The following is a 19,202-nucleotide window of genomic DNA, read 5'->3' as shown; positions in this document are numbered from 1 at the left end:
TAAGTAATTACAGAACATGACAAAAGTGGAGTGGTCCAACATTTACTGGAATTTAAAAACCTTAGAAGGAGGGAAGGTTCATATTACAAACATAACAAGCATTTGCAATGCAATAGGTCTCGCATTAGGCAAGTTTGAGCTTTTAGTATTGTAAATGGCAATGTCTTTTTATTTTTGCAGTAGTTAAGTTTTGTTTGTATAAAAAGGAACATATAAAATATGGCTTGTACAAAAGTATCAAATTTTAATGATAGATAGAAATAAATTTGATATGTACATGCGATTTCCAAACGAGGTAATTGGAAACATCACAAATATATTGTGCAAACTTTGCAATAGTGTTTTAGTTTTTTTAAGATATTTTTTTGAGAACATGATAATTAATACTTAATTAAAAGTGTCAGGCTTGTACTCCTCCTGCGGCGTTGAGCACAACAGCGCATACCTCGCCTGAGTTCACGCAGGATGGGGAACACACTGCTAAAAAAAAGTGTGTTGAAGTCAACCTGGAGTCTGGTGATTATCGGTTTTCGCAAATTTGGAAAGGAAGCTGTGATTGTAATACAAGCTTCCATTGTCTGTGGGTAGCCTGTGCGCTTGTATACACTATACAAATACATCTAAGCAGAGGCTGAAAGGCTAGGTGGAAGTGAGCAGCCTCTGTGAGGTGAATCCACAAGTTATGCCAGGAGGAGGCCCCATATAACAATTGTGATACCAATCTATCATTCAACCCCTCTCGCCACTCAATCTTTCCTCACCCTTCCTCTGTTCATCTCTCCGCCACTCTCCCTGTCTCTAGTTTCCCTTTGTCGCTCTCTCTCTCTTATTTTAGGTTCCTGTTGTCTCCTCTTTCATCCCAGGATGGGGGTGAATGCTTTTTTAATAATAAAACGGCAATAAAAGTTATTTTCCTTTTATCTGTTTCTAATTAGATTTTATTTTCAAAGTGCAAAGGTATTTAAAACTTGTGTGGTTCTTGGTGTTTTTCTCGCATTCCATTGCACATTTGAATGAAACTCCCAATCTCAGTCAGAGATAACTGGCAGCAGGCACCTGCAGCTTGTCTGTCTGATCGATGTAAGCTACTGTGGAGGGAAAAAAGCCTCTTTCCCACACCGAAGACTTGTTAATTGTGATGCTCAAAAGAGGCACCTCCCGCAAAAGCTCCATGACACCTTCTGAGGCCCGGGATGGAAGGAGGTGCAGCACATGATGTGCGTCCTCCAGCCATACAATTTATCATTTTGTAAATGACAACTGATGGGTATAATATATGGTCTGCTCAGACCACCTCTCACCTGAAGCTGCAGATGTCTATAGGTTAGAAAATCTGCCCAGGCATTTGGGACTGATTTATCCCAGGCAAAAAAAGACATCCCAGTAGCTCTCTTCTGCCACAGACTCCCCGGGCACCGGCCGATTGCCCACCTTGCCAACTCAACCCTGGTTGTCCCCAATTACTTTGCGAGAGCACTGGGCAAGGAAGCAGCAAGAGAGGCTGCATCGGTCCCAGATGACAAGCATCCTCAGTGGATCCACTCTGAATGGCCAACTTTTAATGAAACATCCCCCAACCCCACATTAGCATAAAATCGAACAGGGTTTCGCTAGAACCTGAAACTAGCTTGGACCCCCAGTCAACCAGTCCTCTCACTGCCCCTGGAGACATGCTCCGGAGTCAAGTCCTGATTACCACGTAACTGTGGCCAGATTCACAAAGCCCCTCCCTAGGGGCACAGCAAGAGTGCTGTGGGTCCTAAGCAAAGAAAGTGGTCTCTCTGCACCCACGATTGAGATGTAAAGACCTGCGGAATATGTGGATGAGGCATTTAAAATTACAAATAGCTTTTTGGTCTCCTATGAATTTGAATGATGTGCGTAATACGTACGTGCGTATTGCGTAAAACGCAAGCTGCAGTAATTACAAACAGATCCCCCGGTGCAATTCAAACAATTGATTTCTCTAATTCTCTAAACGAGAACAGTGTTGCCAGATTTTTAGACCCGGCTCAAGCCCAAATCCGCTCAAATACAAGCCCAAAATAAGCCCAATCAAACCAGCCCCAGCCCAAAAACCAGCCCAAATTAGCAAATCTGAAATTATGCACAAATTATCATTTCTTTCTTTCTTTCTTTTATTTAATCATTTATTTATTTATTTATTCTTTCGCTGCTTTTTGTACATTGTCCATTCGGGTGTAGCGGCTTTTTATTTATTTTATTTTTTATTTATTTTGCCTAGCATCATACGTTGTAACACGTGTATGTTATTTTATTGCCCTAGCCAACTAGCCAGTGAGCAATATCATCTCCCCGTGCCTTTATCCCCTTGTCCCTTTACATTTCACCTGTAGTTGTGTGACTTGTGTTCCCACTATCTTTCGGCAGCTTGCACCTCTTTAGTCTCCACATGCACCCAAATGTGCTGCATTAAACTGCATACATTTTTTTTTTGCCGCGTAATTTTTCAACCCTGCCACATACTTTAGCTCAAGCCTTAGTTGCTGCTTATTTATCTTATGCAACTAACCACCATTGACAAAGCCAATAGACTCGACTTCTTGTCAGTATGCTGCTACTTCTTGTGACATATATATAGATGCAATGACAGACACAAATACAAGTCATGCACCACACTAAGCTAAGCTTTTGTGCACGTAATTTCAGCCACGCCCTTTATTATAATAACCATGGAGCTGGCGTTATCCTTTAAATCCAGTTTCTTCATGCTAAGCAATTTGTTTCTCCCGGCAGAAAGTTGTTTATTGTTAATACCCAGGTTGTGAGGGACTCTGTGTTACCTATTTGACTTATTGCTATCCCCCAAATGGCCAACATCACGTTCTATTTTGAATAATTATAACTGACAATGTTCAACTCTGCAAATGAGTCTCGAAAGGATATTGTTGGACAGGCTTGGTATATATCCACGGGGGAGACGGGTGCCGGGTCATGCGTGGGTGGGGATCCCCTGGGACAACTAGGCTGCGGTTGGGTGGTGAGAGTGGGACTCGTAGGATGCTCTTTCTGTCACTTTTCTGGAAGCATGTGTGACTTTCTTTCACCTGCGACCTTTAGAAGGGGCTCATGCTCATGGGCTGCCTGGCCCTCCTCCCTTGACACTAACTACTATATACGTGAGGCAATGAATACTTCAGCTGGCCGGCGTAGTCACCTATCCGACCTGGACTAGCAGATCACAGCAGTGGCAGACAGCCTTTACCTGAGCCGTGTAACCCCAGTTGAGAGCAGCAGGGGCTTTCACCAAGTCAGTGACGGACAAGTAAGACTACCCCTGGGGGCGATGTTCAAACATGGGTGTTAAGGGGGATAGGAGTCGTGTACTCAGAGAAGAGAAAGGGAAAACATATACATAAAAGAAAGGAGAACGGGGGAAAGGACATTGCCTAACTGGTGTTGTATACCCCTCTTTAACCTCCAACACTCCGAACCATGTCTCTGCGCACCCGTCAATCCTGACGGCCCGGCCGCAAGCCCCCTGCAGGACCACGTTACAACAACCCCGACCCGCACGCATCTCCGCCACCCCTCTCCTGTTCCACGGCACCTACACCCTAAACCATCAACCTTTGTCTGCCATTTATTGCAGTATTATCTTTCTACCTGTATTTGGTACTCTTTTGTAATATGCACACGTCACTGCTTTCGATACTTGCACAAGTGCCACCATTGCCTACGTAACGTATGTACTTGTGTTTGAGTGTCTGCCATTTATTGCAGTATTATACCTGTACTTGTACTATGTACGCTCTTGTAACCTGCACACGTCACTTTTTCCTCCTGTATTGCCCCTTTTGCTACCTCGTGTATTTTTTATTTTTTTGCTCACAATTGTCACTTTTACCTCTTGTAACTTAACGTTTTCTTTTGTAATTTGTTCACTTGTAATTTTCTCCTCGTGTATCATTACTATTCCTATTGTGAAGCCTCTGACACCCTCGGGTAAAATCCGCGATATATAAGAACGCATAAAAACGTCCCACACCCACAAGACTGCATGAGCCTCCCAGTGTGTCCTTCATATCACCCGACCCCCATGGCCCTCTGCATAACGCGAAGGCTTTGCTCTCTGTATAGCGCTTCTTCCTCCTCCCCCACAGACAGCTCTTCACCCCCAGTCACCCGGGGTCCAGCCTGGGTGCAGCGCGCACCAGTGCCTGTTACTGCAACACTCCACCATCTTCCACATTCCTCGGAACCCACCCCGCCCCTTCAACCTGAGGCCGAGGAGAAATGAGGATAGCGGGAGGGGGGAACCCAGATGCAATTGGAGTGGAGTCAAAGCAGCATTATGCACTAATATAGAAAACGTCATGTGTAAATGTATTTGCTTTGCAGAATTGTACACGTTTGCATGTTGTGCAGAAATACAAGGTTGTGTGGTTTTATGCACCATATACATTGTAGGTTACTTTGTGCCAGTTGTGTCCATGTATTTACAGCAGCTTGTGTTTGTAGGCGTCGTTGTGTGATAGCACACATTTCTTGTTTTACACTTATCTTTTGTTGTCATTTTGGAACAGACAGAAATGCTGCATTGTTGTGCAGTTGTATATATTTTTATAACAGCGCATAGTTAAATTATATATATCGCGCATCAGTACACTACATAAAGGTGCATATTTTGCAGCACAATTCGCGTGATTGTATGTTGTGCTGTGAGTTAACTGTGCATATTTCTAGGGGTAAACCCACAAGCGATAAGCGGTAACTAAGCGTTCCAAATTCGCAACAACATATTTAACTGTTTATTTAAGCAGCGTTGTACAGGGTAACATTTTTGCAGCAGTGCGTTTTGCATAAAGCCGGAAAGTAAATATAGCAGTATGACTTTTGCAGCAGTCCACAGTGACGCATGATTTGCAACGGAATACAACGTACATGTTTTGTGGTTCTGTACATTGGGGAGACATTTTTGCAGCGGTGGGAGTGATTTGCAGCAGTGCACAATGGGTGTTGTCGGCAGCGGTGTCAGCGAGCGGCGGGCGCTTTGTTGTTATAGTAAATCATTGATGGATGCCAGACCTAAGGCTGCCTTCTGCTCTAGGGGTGGGCGGGGTCTCAGGGCCGCGCAGTCATTGGCGGCCGCCGAGGCAGGAAGACAGGCAAACACGGAGGAGACGTGGAGCCACTTCCTTTGGGCAGGACTTGCGTCTTCTGAAGTCCCGCGCACGCGCCCACGGAGTACCTGAGAGCGGGGCTCCCATGCCCGAGGGAGAGCCCCGGCTACCGAAGTCCCGAATGGCGGTAAGTGGGGCTTAGTTCTAGGGGGGAGGGGAGTGCGCTTGTGTGTGTGTGTGTGTGTGCGTATGTGTGCGATGGCGGCGGCGGGGGGAGGGGAGTCTTTGTATGTGTGCGTGCGTGTGTGTAGGTGCGCTGGTGTGTGTGTGTGGGGGGTCTCTGTGTGTGCGTGTAGGTGCGCTAGTGTGTGTGTAGGTGCGGGGCGGGGGGGGGGGGTTTGCCTGTGTATGCGTGTGGCTGTGTATGCGTGTGGCTGTGATGTGCGCATGCGTGAATGTGGGTGCGCGTGCACGCAGTGAAATCCAGGACAAGAGAAGCGCGTGGCACCCTCTTGTCCTTCCTTCCCCCGAGACAGGCAACTATACGTCTCCAGCTGGACACGCATCCTTCGGATGCAGTTTACCAGCGAGACCTAAAAAGGGATCTCTACTCAGATTCGTCAAATATTAAAAGAACATAAGAACATCAAAAATGCAAATATGTTCTAACATGGATAAATTAGATGTTGTGCATATCATTACAGTCAGACAGTATAAAATGTTAGCTGAATAGACACATTTTTCAGGTCACAGAAGCAACTTTCCAAGCTCCATTATCAAGAGACTCATAATTTGTTGATGTAGTTGCTTTAAAATGTTGCAAAAATTGGAAAACGTTAATAGGCAGGTTCTTTAGGGAAATAAGGAACAGGAATGGAAAATACATCAAAGTCGAGTGAAAAACAAGATGAGAGTTGTCTAACAGGTCAGAATTTCCTATGAGTAAGAGAGTGGGTAGATGCTCCGAGCTACTAACGTGCAGCTACGGTTCGAGGTGTTAACTACAAAATGACACTCAAAGTAACAAATCTGAAGTTCTACTGTTACAACTAAACATTATCAACACAATCAAGTGTGTGAAAACTACACCTTCACTAAAGTTTAAACTCGGAACAACAACTGAAACGCCTTGAAAAGCATTGGCTGAAGGTGTAAATGGTGGCTGCAGAACACATACTGTCCAAGCTATGTATGTATTGCGCAAAAGGTATCACATAGGCTCAAGATTTACAAAGGGAAGGCTTTCAGCAGGTCTGAAAGCTGAATGGGCAGATATGTCTCATGTGTAAAGATATGTGCATGGCCTTTAGTTAGAAAGAATGTCAAACCAGCTACTGAACATTCCATCATGCTAGGCACTAAATAGCGAGCATACCCGGATAGATAGGTTGTCAGGGGAGCTGAGATTTTAAGTCTATGTAGTATATGATGTGACCAGATCAAAAGTGTGTTGCATTACAAGGAAAGTGTTATGAATAAATACATTCTGTGGAATTTGCATGGAGACGTAGTTAATATCCAAATTATTTATTGGTAAATAATATTAGTTCAAACTCGGTTCCTCATAGTCCTAAGAATCGAGAACTCACTACTTTGAGGCAGGCTGATTTGTATATTCAAATTTGACAAATATTGTAGTCCCTTATCTTGTCCTCCAATGGCCTTACCCGTCTCTCTCTGTAGGTGCCAAAATAGATTGTACCATCTCAGACTATGGCCCCGTGAGAGTGCAAAAGCGAACAAACCAGAGGACCATGTTCATGAAGCATTAGGCTCCCAAACTCAGTATTACATAGAAGTAACAAAAGAAATGAAGACATCTTTATCTGCTCTCCATCAACACAAAACAAAAAATGGAAGTTGTCCATAGTCGTATATCCGGTCAAAGAACCAGGTTTTATCAAGTAGAAACGTTCTTGGGGGAAGTACTACAATAACAGACTTTTAGCTTGTAAACCAGTCTGAAGATCACTTCTAGTTAAAAAAAGAGTCAAGGTAAAAGAGTTTTCTAGCTTGTAGTGTTGTACTACGCCCAAATAAACACATTCTGATGTTTAACAAAAAATGCCACCATTCTTCTGGTGGAACTAACCTTTATGCTGATGGAGCGCATACTCATTTTTTGTACGTGAAAACAGTGACCTCTTCCGATTATAAAATACGCACCCTCTATATATCAACAACCAAGTTCGAAACTCAAAGCGACAAAACTCTTATAATAGTTCCGTTTCGTCTAGGCAGAACATTTCCACTTTCAATAGATTTTTTAAAAGAATCATGTGACAGGCATAGATATAAAGAACATAATACAAACAAAAAAAGATGATGTGTCTGTCTGGATGACCAGTTATCATTGCCTTGATGCCCCTAGAGGGTAACTCAATGGCAATACACCCACATCGCAAAGAATACCTGGTAACCTATAAGGCATGGAAGGAGTGGGATAAAACAAATGGTAGCCAGGAAGAGTGAAGTCAGAGGGCAGCAGAGTGCAGGGTAGATTAAGCATAGAAACCAAGTAGGTATAAACACATTTATATAAAAGAGCCAACATGACTAGTAGAACAAGCGTGTTAGATCTGGTTATGAGTAATGCCTTAAATGAAATACAGTTATTGAGCACAATATACATCAAAGCGTGAGGCTGTGAGCTGGGGAGAGAAGCATGAGATTCCAAGCTTAGAAGAGAGAGATTGAAATGGCGTTCAGATCAATGCCAGTCTTATAACATTGAGATTATGAATTTGGATAATGTGGATGAAGTGAACTCAGTCATTTGTACTTAACAGGTAATCCCACGTTTTCATTACTTTTTAAATCATATGATAAAAATGATATTGAAAATTACTGTGTGAATAATAAGAGTAACCAAACAAGTTCAGAGGTATTCTTCACTTGGAACTTCCTTAGCTTTAATAACATATGACATGTTATTGTCTTACCAACCACTGGCTACCAAATTTAAAAAGTAGTCAGTCTATAATCAATTCCAACACCCCAGCAGTGATGAGCCTTTTGGGTTCACTGCTGTAGAGAGAAGGGGTTCTCTCGGACTAAGGGCCTAATTATGAGTTTGGCAGCCCGATGGAACTCCAAACCCATGGTGGCGGTGCGGCGACTGCCGCAGCAGCAGTCCAACCACCCTATTACGAGTTTGGAGGTCGGACTGCCATTGGACTGCCGCAACCGCCGGGGATCCGTGGTCCCGTGGCGGACTGGGCAGCAATATGCTGGCAGTGCCGCTGTGGAACCACAAAGCATATTACGAGTTTCCAGACCACCATACTTTTCATGGCGGCGAGGCAGCATGAAAATTGTGGCTGTCAGGAAACTAAGGAGGCCCTACAGAGCCACCTGTTGCCCCTGTGCATGAGGGTGCATGCTGGGGGTGCATGTTGTGCCCCCCTGTGCACATGCACCCCCTCTTGCGGCAGGACATGGACTACATAGTACATGCCGTGCAGGAATGGGCTTTATCACTCCCAAGGCGCTGCCTTGCTAAGGCTCACATATGAGCCTTAGCGCGGCACTGCCGTGGGACAGCTAAAGGGCCGCTCAGCAGACTAGGAGAAAACTCCTAATCTGGCAGGTGGTCAAGTATGGCAGTGTGGTAGCGAGGCAGTAGGGTGGCGGCTAGCTCCCACGCCGCCAAACTCGTAAAAAGGCCCTAAGTCCCTAAGCAAGCGCATTCAAAGTAAGTCTATGGCAGGGGCTAGGAGGGGAATACGTTGAGATTGATGAAAACAGGTAGACACAAATTGTAATCCCTGGAACATTTGGGCAGTATTGCTTTGCAAACAGGCATGAGGAAAATCACACAAGCACAAGAGAATTGTAAACTTCCCTTATCCACCAAAATGTTGTACATCTTAGTGGAAACCCTGTATTTACATAGCAGAGTGGCAAGGGTGGTCTTAAAGTCACAGAGTTCAACAGAATTCTCAACAACATTCTAAACTCCGCTCACTAGAAAGACAATCTGGGAGGAATTCTGAAATTAAAAGCAGCAGGACTGTCCCAATATTTTGGGGAAATATATATCAGATTCAGTGTAAGAGTATAAGAAGGAAGAAAGAGACCACCAAAGGACATATACAGAGAGAGAGAATATAGTGAGGTAGTGGGTACAGAGCGAGAGAAAGAACAGAGATGGATATAAAACACAGCCTAAAGGTTCCATTCAAGGTTGCCTGGTTTCACTGGAGTGTCCAGCAATTTGGTGGGCTTCTATTTCTTTTTCAGAAGACGTCAGATGACCACCTGAAAAACTGAATGTCATGGGTAAGTTCTCCACCCTGGCACAATGACACATGGCATGCATTTCTCTCACATTCCAAGTGGAGGGGAACCACAAGCAGAAAGCTATGGCCTGGTACCTCCCCTCCCCGAGCATTTGCCAGTGACTTTTGCCTGCATTCTACCTACCACCTTTGTGTTTCTGTGTGACACCCAAAGGGCAATGAGTATTTACAGTTGTGCCTCAGAATTCCAGTTGCAGCTCACTGATTAAGCCCAATAAGGCTCAAACTGGTCTAGGATTGTTTATGTTCCTGTCAAGATGGGGGACTAGGGGGGAATGACGTGCATGCCAGTTCAGTCAGAGCTGTTTCTATTGGAAAAGGACACAGCCTGGTTTGCTTATTAGTGGCCCCCAGCTGCGGTGACACAGTAGGCAGCAAAGAAATGGGTTACTGAGATATTTGAAACCATTACACTTAAAACCTTAGTATTTTATATGGGGGACACAGACCTGTGATCACCTGCCCTGGATCTTTTTATCATTGTAAGGTGGTAAAAATAAAACATTCCCTAATCAAATGTATGAATAGGAGATTCTCCTGGAGGATTAAAGACCAAATAAAACTATGTTATATTCTAAGCATGGACACTATGGGCCTTATTATGAGTTTGGCTGTCCATGAACCACAGTACCGGTGGTGGCGATCCGACCACGGCGAGCTAGGCAGTCCGATCGCTAAAATTACAAGACGTGCGGATTGCTTTTCCAAAGACTGCGGCTGAACCACTGACACCACCAGTACACTGCGGACCGCCGTGGTCACATTCGGAGAAAGGCTGCTGCCATATGGCAGCACTGAGGAGCTCCACAACCATCCATATTACCAGTTGGCTGTACATTGAGCCAACCGCCAACTTCGGTGGTAACAAAGGATTTGTTGTGCATACTCACCCCTCTCCTGTTCTTCCAGGCAGAGTTAAATGTGGATGCCTTTCTCTAGGCCTCCCTTGACAGCAGCATCTTCACCCCGAAGACTACGACCCTGTTTACAGTGAAGTGCACTTGAGTACTTTTTGTACCATATACCCATATGGACCGGACTCCAGCAAAGGGTTGGTGGTTTTTTTCCACATGTATCATGTGTATGTGTACATTTGACCCATGTGCAGTCGAAATGTACACACATGCATCGATAGACACGGAAAACCATTGCAAGACCACCACTGGCCCCGGCGGTCAACTCGAAGTTTGGCGGAGCTACTGGTGGCCACGGTCTCAGGAGGTCGGACCGCCAAAACTCGTAATCAGGCCTTATGTTTGCAAGCATCCTAATGTTTACCAATTAAGTACAAACGTGCAGCAAAAAAACTCAGCTAGATCTCATAGTACACAATAAATATCTGTCATCTTTTTGCTTCAATGTAATACAGTAAAAATGTCTCATTGCTAAATAAACAAGTAGATCTGCACTCCCAATTTCTAGCCTTTGCTCATATTATTATGTCAGAAAAATCAATCTGGGCCTTTACAAAATATTCTAAACTCATTTTGTACACTTGTCTACAGACCACATAAAAGCAGTGTTTAAGCATTACATTGTCTTTTAGTTGCATGCCTTTTTCAATTCGGTTTTTAGGGCTCGGACTCCTCCCCCTGAAGGGGAGGAGTTAGAGAACTAATGTTAAAGGAGAAAAAAAAGAAGAAGAGGGCCTTGGAGAGAGAAATTCCAGACATTCCTTAGCGTTTTCTGTCATCTGGTCAGTGATTCGTCTTCCTTGTGTTTTCTTTTTAATAGGCTTGAAGTGATAGGGTAAATGTAGTTTTGTTCCGCCATTTTGAGGCATATTTCGTGCGTGCTCGCGCAAAGAAGTACATTAATTATAATTAGGAGCTGTCAGGGTGGCCGTGTAATGCATTGCAGATGGTGCGCGCGCGTTCACCATCTAGCAGTGTGTTTGTCGGGCGCGCGTCCTCCTCCTTACGTGCACACAGGCATATACGCCGTGTGCGGCTCCTTCCTGCCGGCCCGGGGAGCTGCTCTGCCGCTCTCTGCAGAGTACGGGCGACCGAGCGGCGAGCGAATCACGTCACAGTTCTCGATTTCGCGGCATTTTTTACCTGTTACACTGAGCAACGCACGGGAGCATTAATCCTTTTTCCCGGCGTGCACTATGGCTCTCCGCTTCATACAAACACAGTTTTTTTTTTTTGTAACTGCGCAGGCGCGACGTGACAAGCTTCCCGAATACAAGGGACGACGTGAAACGAGTACAGTGAACTGCGCAGTAGCCGGGACACCGGAAAAGGTCGCGTTGTGTAGCATTGCGCTTCCGGTGTGGTCCAGGTTAGATCTTCTGTTTGTAAATCCCTAATTGTAAGCGGAGCGCAGTACTGAAGCGGGAGTGTGGGGCAAGAAAACCGTATGAAGAAAAGAGGTGTGTGGCGCGCGCATGCGTAATACATATTAGCTCGCCCGTCTTTAAAAGCTAAACCTTAGTAAACTGCTGTTTTTTTATTGCGAGACAAACCTCCTCTGGGGTGAAGTATTTTTCCACGAACAACGATGCCCCCAATATTGCACCCCTACAAAAAAGGAGATAAAAAGCATTTATCCTGCACACAAATGTTCCTCGTAAGAGAGTGAGGGCTTCCAGTGGAAACAATGACCTGGCCGTCTGGAAACAAAGCGACTGAAAAGAACCAGAGTCACCAGGACCCAAAGCCCCTCCAAACAGCTAGCGCCGTGTATCCTCCACATAGTAATCACTCGAAAGAGAAAGTTTCCCGAAAACTAAGTTCGGAATTTCTGCTCTCTACCATTTATGATAAAACCTGTCTGTACTCGAAATCCCCACATAGCTACTCAGTTCTCGTTTGACCTCACGCCGAGTTCGCTAAATTTACTTAGTATGACTTTCAGTGCACTTACTTATATGTGACATTTCAATGCCTAACGTGTGACACTTCGAGTGACCCTTTATAGCGAGTAGAATAAAGCCGTTATGATTTATGTTCATTCGAGAATCGGGAATAATCCATTTTCTGGAATGTAGTGGCCTAGTTATTGCCTTAAAAGCAGTGCTACATTCCTGAGGTGCTTATGCGAAGTTGCCCATTTGTCCCTTAACTCTTAACTTAACATGAACACATTCCATAACACATAGCAACAATACATTGGCATTTACAATGCCATTAGCTCAAACTCAAATAAATCCGAGCCCGATTGCATTTCTAATGCTTGTTTACTCAAAGTTATTTACCCAACAACACTAATCAATTTAAACCAATGTGAATGATAGATACACAGATTGTAACTGTCCACATGAGGCGGCGTATACTTTGGAATTCCAGAAATTTCAATCTGCCAGTTATCAATCTGTCTACACTGCACTGTCTGTGATTATTTAATCAAGAACATAGTTGTGAGTCACAATCCTTATTCTTGAACATATACGCATCTGATTCATGCAAGGGCCAATTAATCCAGACTACTAAAGTTTTAATACTACATACATCACAATATTATGAACACAATCAACCACAGAATGTGCTTATATTATTTATAGTATATAGAATAGTACATTTTGTGAGACTGTCAACCATATAAATAGTGATGTAAAATGCATTCATGTAAAACGTTATTGGGTGACTGTTAGACCTGACATCCTTGACGTGGCATTCCACCAAACGTTTTGAATTTACTCCTTCTGTTTGCTGAATTTGTTTTTTGTGGATTTAGGAATCTGCACACCTTACCACTGCTAACTAGTGCTAAAGTGCTAGTGTCCCTAAAACATGGTAAAATTAGCTTACAACTAATAGGCACATTTAATTTACCGGAAAGTCAATAGTACATTTTACTACATGTTCCCAGGGCCTACACATGAAATGCTACTAGTGGGCTTATAGCATTCATTGAGCCACACAAGCTTCCTTTTTAATATAAGTCACCTCTAAAGTAGGCCCCGAAGGCTCATAAGGCAGGGTACTTATATTTAAAAAGTAGGACATGTAGGTTTAAATTTTACATGTCCTAGTAGTGAAAAATCCAAAAGTTGTTTTTCACTACTGAAAGGCCTATCACTCCATTTGACTAACATAGGGCTACCTTAATACCTTAAATAAGTGATAACTTTTGATTTGGCGAAGATAGAGATATGCTTTTAGACTAAAATGTATTGTAATCTAAAATCCACTGTAATGGTAAATTCAGATATTAAGCTACAATGCAATTTGGAACATAAAACTTTTAGAAAATTGGTGTTTTCTTGTCCTAACCATTTGTGCCTTCTGTCAGTATCCTGGGTCACGTGACTGAGAATGGCTGTGTTGTTGGGGTTCGTCTATTCCTACCAAAAAGTACAAAGGGATCTGGGTGTAGGTAGGATGGACCATCCTGCGTGGATGATTGTGGGCAGAGCCGTTTCCTACCGCACTGACATTTCAAGGGGCTTGCCTCCAACACACACAATGGAACCTGACATTGATCTTTTGTCACCCCAGACTTTTTGGAGCCTTGACAGGGGAAGGGAAGTACTAAGGGTGGGGAGTAGTATAGGCAACCCCCCGCCACTTCAAAGACTGGCAACAGGTATAAACATTGGACCTCCAGAGCCACTCTTCAGTTTACACTTAAAACATGTGGGCATTTCAGTAGAAGGGCTGACATGCTCCCAGAGGACTGGCCTGCTGCTCAAGGCCTGCCTTGCTCCCAGAGGTCTGCTCTGCTGCTACCAGAGGACTGCCCTCCTGCTAACTGAGGACCGCCTTGTTCCCTAGAGAACTACCTTACTGTTTGAGGCCTTTCACATTCTCTGAGGAGAAAGACTGGATCTCATCCTTAATCCTGCTACTTGCCGCCTCCTCCATTGCAAACTGAACTCTTCTCGCCAGACTTTGGGATAATAACTTTTTCAGCTGGACTAACTTGCTTACTGTATCCAGCCCATGCTCCATCACAGTGGGCTTGAACTTTATGACCGCGAGAAGCACTTTGGGGTTTTTGGTGCCATATTTACTCTGAACTTCTGAAACTGCATACCACCGATTGTACTGATTGGATTTTTGTTGTTCTGGTATCATATTACTCATAAAATGTACTCTACTCTTCTAAATTGATGTAGGATTTTTCTTGTGTTGTTTTTCCATGTTATCACTGTTTGTAAACTGCATAAATACTTTACACATTGCCTCTAAGTTAAACCTGACTACTTTGTGACAAGCTACCAGAGGGTTAAGCAAAAGTTAATTTAGTGACTGTTGTGGTTCACAATGACTAGAACTGTGTTACCTGGCTGTGTGCGGCTTCCACCCCCCTCAACCAGTAGCCCGTTTTCTTACAGTTACTCATACTTCAAAGACTATAGAACATATTAGATTTTCATGAGCAGTCTACCATCTGGTTATAAAACTTCAAAGAGAAAAACTGAAATGAGAAAATATCAAAAAGAGAGGTCCAGAAATTAAGCTGTCTTTTGGTTGATTGCTATTCAAGAGTTACAAAAAAGAGAAGTAATAAAGAGGTAACGTAAACAAACATACAAAAATAAAGACTCACTTCATTGAGGAGGGGCATCTCATCACCCTCATCAATATCTCTGCACTGATCAGACTGTAGAATCTTTGGTCTGGTTTGGAAATGTATTTTACTCATGTACCCTTCATCAGATCCCTAGAGAGAGAGAGAGATAGACAAAACATGTATTTACTGTCCCACACTGTATCTAAATTAATATAATATCTACAAACTGTCTTAAATCATCTGAAAATAGTGCTGGTATTCTTCCAAAGTTTTTAGGATAATGTAGTTGAGTATCGAACGTTAGGACCAGATCTCAAGCCTAGACTCAACAACCACTGCGTAAATCATGGTATACATATATGCGCAACTGTCATTTAAAAATGCATAACCCCACAATCAAAATTAAAAGTAGACGTAGCACACCTTAAGATTTTTGCTTTCAATAGATCAATGAAATGATATATGATAGGGCTAAATGCCATCAAACCGATGATTTCAGGTTTCACAGAAATAAGCAAAATGCTAATGATGTAGTACAACTGAAAACATACAAAGCTCAAGACAAAATTGACCCATTTACAACTGTAGTTTCCAAATACAATTTACAATTTCTGTAGATCAACAGGTGATTTTCTAGCAATTACGCCAACATAGTTACTTTTGAGGCAGCAAGCACATTTTATGTCTCGCTATCAAATGCAAAGATTAGTTGACAGACGTATTATATCACTCATTTTGTAATTAATGAAGAACCTGCTGTCCTGTTAGCAAACATCTCACTTAGGAGGCATTTACAGATCAGGCATAATGCACCCATATACATTTTCAACATTATTAGACACACAGAAACAAAAAAAACACCATATCAACAGTAATACAAGAATAGTAACTTGAGGGTGATAATATAAAATAACATTTGGAGATTTTCCTTCAAACTGATGCGGTCCTCTTGGACATGAAGTCTCTACAGCGAAAAAGATGTCCTCTACTTTTTCGCTGTAGAGACTTTATAAAACGAGAAGTAAAGACTAATTTGAGTACAGAGAGATTACTTGTTCAAAACACAAACAAGTGGAGAGAGCATGTATATAGGCCCGCATGTTAATTAAATAAATGTAGAAATGGTAGTTCTCTTTCCCCTTTACCAAATTTAGAGAACAACTTTCTCCGCAGGGAATTCAATAAACTCTGAAGTAAAGAAACACAATTGAGAGTAGAGAGAAGGTTCTTGTCCAAACGGAAGCAGATCATCTCTATATGTGTGCTAATTGTCATAAGCAACAAATGATATGGTTGAAAATTGCTAAATTTCTCATCAATGTCCGGAGATGCTGACGCTATCTTTTTTTAAAAACTATTGTTATTGAACATTTGCTCAGCTTACAGTTTCACACTAGAGATTTGACAGCAAGAACATAACATTCAATATACCACATTTTCAATGTTCGTTGGTTTCAAGTAAGTAATCGATGCCTCTTTCCACAGTACTTTTATCTTTTTACATTGTTCAGAAATCCAAAGAAGTCTCCACATGAACATCTCCGTAGTCCCTCCCAGAGTATATATTCAGTAACCCCTGTATGCCTCCCACTGGACCTAAACCCGTTCCCATTTCCGTGGGCATCCCCAACTCTGATACACCACCTTTTCGACCGCACAACACCAGTCAAGATAAGTTTTCCAATCTCTCACTCTCAGGGCACGGTTCGCACCCTAGGCCCTGACCATATTTTTTTCACCACAATGGCCGCCAACATCAGCCATATTTTGTGATACTTTAGCCAAGCCTCCCCCCAGTTACGCTAAGTACATCCCAGCATGACTCCATTGCACTGCTCAGGCCTGTTACTCCGGCCATAACCTGTGTTACTTCCCGACAGTACTTTTGAATTTTTGGATAGGCCCAAAGAATGTGAAACAATGACCCCACTGTTCCACAGCCCCTGGCACATTGGTCTGAGTTGCAACGTTCTAGCCTATTCATGAGTACTTTAGAGGAGTAGAATCTGTGAAGGATATGTAGATGTATAGGGAAACAGCCATTACAACGCTGCTGTTTCCCTGCTTGCCATCACATCGCAAGCGTTACAACGCATGCGATGTAACAAAACATAGCCATTACTACACATTTTTTACATTGCATGCGCTTTTGCAATGCTTGCGACCACCTCATTGTGAGGAAACAGAGGCTCTTCCGTTTCCTCACAACGGCGTGCACCGCCCCTCAGAGCCGACGTTAAGCAGGAACCAGGAGGAGAGTGGAACCCCGAGGAGAGAGAGGTAAGGGGGATTGGGCCTTGGGTGGGTGTAACTTTGTTAGTGTAAAAGGGGGTACGGCTGTGTGTATAGTGCTTTAGGGTTTAGGGTAGTGTAGGGGGGTTAAGCAGGGTAGTGTTTTAGTGCAGGAAGAGGACTGGGGGTCGGGGGTCGTGCTGGGGGTAGTGGTTTAGGGTAGTGTGGGGGGGTCGAGCAGGGTAGTGTTTTAGTGTAGGAAGAGGACTGGGGGTCAGGGGAGGGTCGTGCTGGGGGTAGTGTTTTAAGGTTTAGAGTAGTTTTCGAGTGGTCGTGCAGGGTAGTGTTTTAGTGTAGGCAGAGGACTGGGGGTCAGGGGAGGGTCATTCTGGGGGTAGTGTTTTAGAGTTTAGGGTAGTGTCAGGTGGGTCATGCAGGGTACTGCTTTAGGGTAGGGTAGTGTCGGGGGGTTGTGCCGGGTAGTGGTTTAGGGTAGGGAAAAGAATGGGGGTTAGGGGGAGGGTAGTGCGGGGGTACTAAATTAGGGTTTACGGTAGGGGAGGATAGTGTAACTTACCTTTCATACTTTTACCATGCATGCATACCTTTACCACGCATGCCTTTGCGCTGTAATGGCATGCGTGGTAAAGGCATATTCATGGTAAAAGTATGCAAGGTAATAGTAGGTTGTAGTAATTGACAACACGTAGTAATACCCGCGTTGCAATGGCACGCGTGGTATTAGTATGCGGTGTAATGAGTCATATTCGTTGTATAACGCGGAAACGTGTCCGGATAGGTACTTCTCTAGGACTCTGAATCGCCTCCACCCAATCGTCGTCCTCCAGCATACCCACGTCAGTTTCCCATACCTCCCTCAAAGCCCCCAGGGGTCTGGTGAGTTGTTCATGATCTTCTGTAGTGTGGTTTATGGGCCTCTTTCTGCATGCATGTTAAGTTAGCATGGCTTATTAGGAGTTTAAACGCTATTTTTCCTTTTGCTGCTTTTTTGCACACCACACTGCTTAGCTGTTTTTGCACAGTTCGCTTAAACGAAGGTCTACACATGAGAAAAGGTTTGTTTTCCGACATCTCTAGACATGCATCGTGTCCCCAGTCTATACAGTGAGTGCTGAGCCGCTAAGGTTATCATAACGTGTGAGCCTGTTTATCAGCGTATCCGTGTAACACATTCTAGACACAACAATTTGGCAGCTGCAAGCAGAGTAGGATTCTGGCGCCTTAATCATAGCACACTTGCCAGAATAGAACACACTTGGAAGATTCCAGGCATGCAGAGAGACTAACCGATCCTGATGTAATTTAAACTTACTGAGCAGACAGGTAAATGGGGTCCCCCTAACAAAGCTCAAGAGACCTTCTATAGTTTTATAATACATAGTTCCTAGATAGGGAGGGTGCTTCAAATAGGCACTTTTATCACCTGTTTGCACTATCATTCTAATATGATTCCTCCTTTTGTATCTTATGGAATTGTAACCATGCCGACCGTATTATTCTTAATCATATGTATGCTTATGTTGATTAAAATACTGCGCTTGAGATCACGTAGTTAAAATAAACATTTTAACCTTAGCGTGTCTCTATTTTACTGCTGTTGTGGACTGGTATGAATGTATAACAAAAGAGTGTTCTCACTTCCCACCATTCCTGACATGGTCCTAAGTCGCAAGTTCTAGGTTGTCTAATCATTGGTTTCTTTGCTATAGGACGAAGAGCTAATGTGACACTGATTGCTAGTCTGGTAGGGGATTTTGGGTACTAATGTGAGTTTTGGCACACCCTAATTCACTGAGGTCCTAAGTCTCTATGCACAGTTCTGTGTCTGAGCAGAATCCCTGTAACATGGCGCCCAACGTGTGTGGTCTTATTGTGACATATTTTTTCAAAGATAAGGGATGCACACCTATTTTCAACAATTTTTCTTTTTTCTTCCAACTTCTTTGCCATTAGGTTTGTGATAGCGTGCAGATTGGTATGTGGCATGCCCAAATGCCACCAGGTACGACCTAGACAAATACAAATGGGGCACATTCATGCCCCAGCCAAATGCACAGCATTACGCCGCCCTTGCGGCATTCAAAACTTTAACCATTTTACTCCA

General features: G+C 43.5%; 1 protein-coding gene across 1 annotated transcript in view; it reads right to left on the bottom strand.

The window, feature by feature from the left end:
* ATG10 (autophagy related 10) overlaps nt 1–19,202 on the bottom strand; it is a 760,473-nt gene that overhangs the window by 626,907 nt on the left and 114,364 nt on the right. The window contains exon 3 of the mRNA XM_078677772.1: nt 14,882–14,995. Coding sequence (XP_078533898.1) covers nt 14,882–14,995 — 114 coding nt within the window. The remainder of the gene's footprint in view (nt 1–14,881; nt 14,996–19,202) is intronic.

This window comes from Lissotriton helveticus, chromosome 2_1 (genome assembly GCF_964261635.1).
Source record: "Lissotriton helveticus chromosome 2_1, aLisHel1.1, whole genome shotgun sequence".
NCBI classification, from domain to species: Eukaryota; Metazoa; Chordata; class Amphibia; order Caudata; family Salamandridae; genus Lissotriton; species Lissotriton helveticus.
The sequence above is the reverse complement of the archived record's forward strand: the minus strand, read 5'-3'. Positions and strand labels throughout refer to the sequence as shown.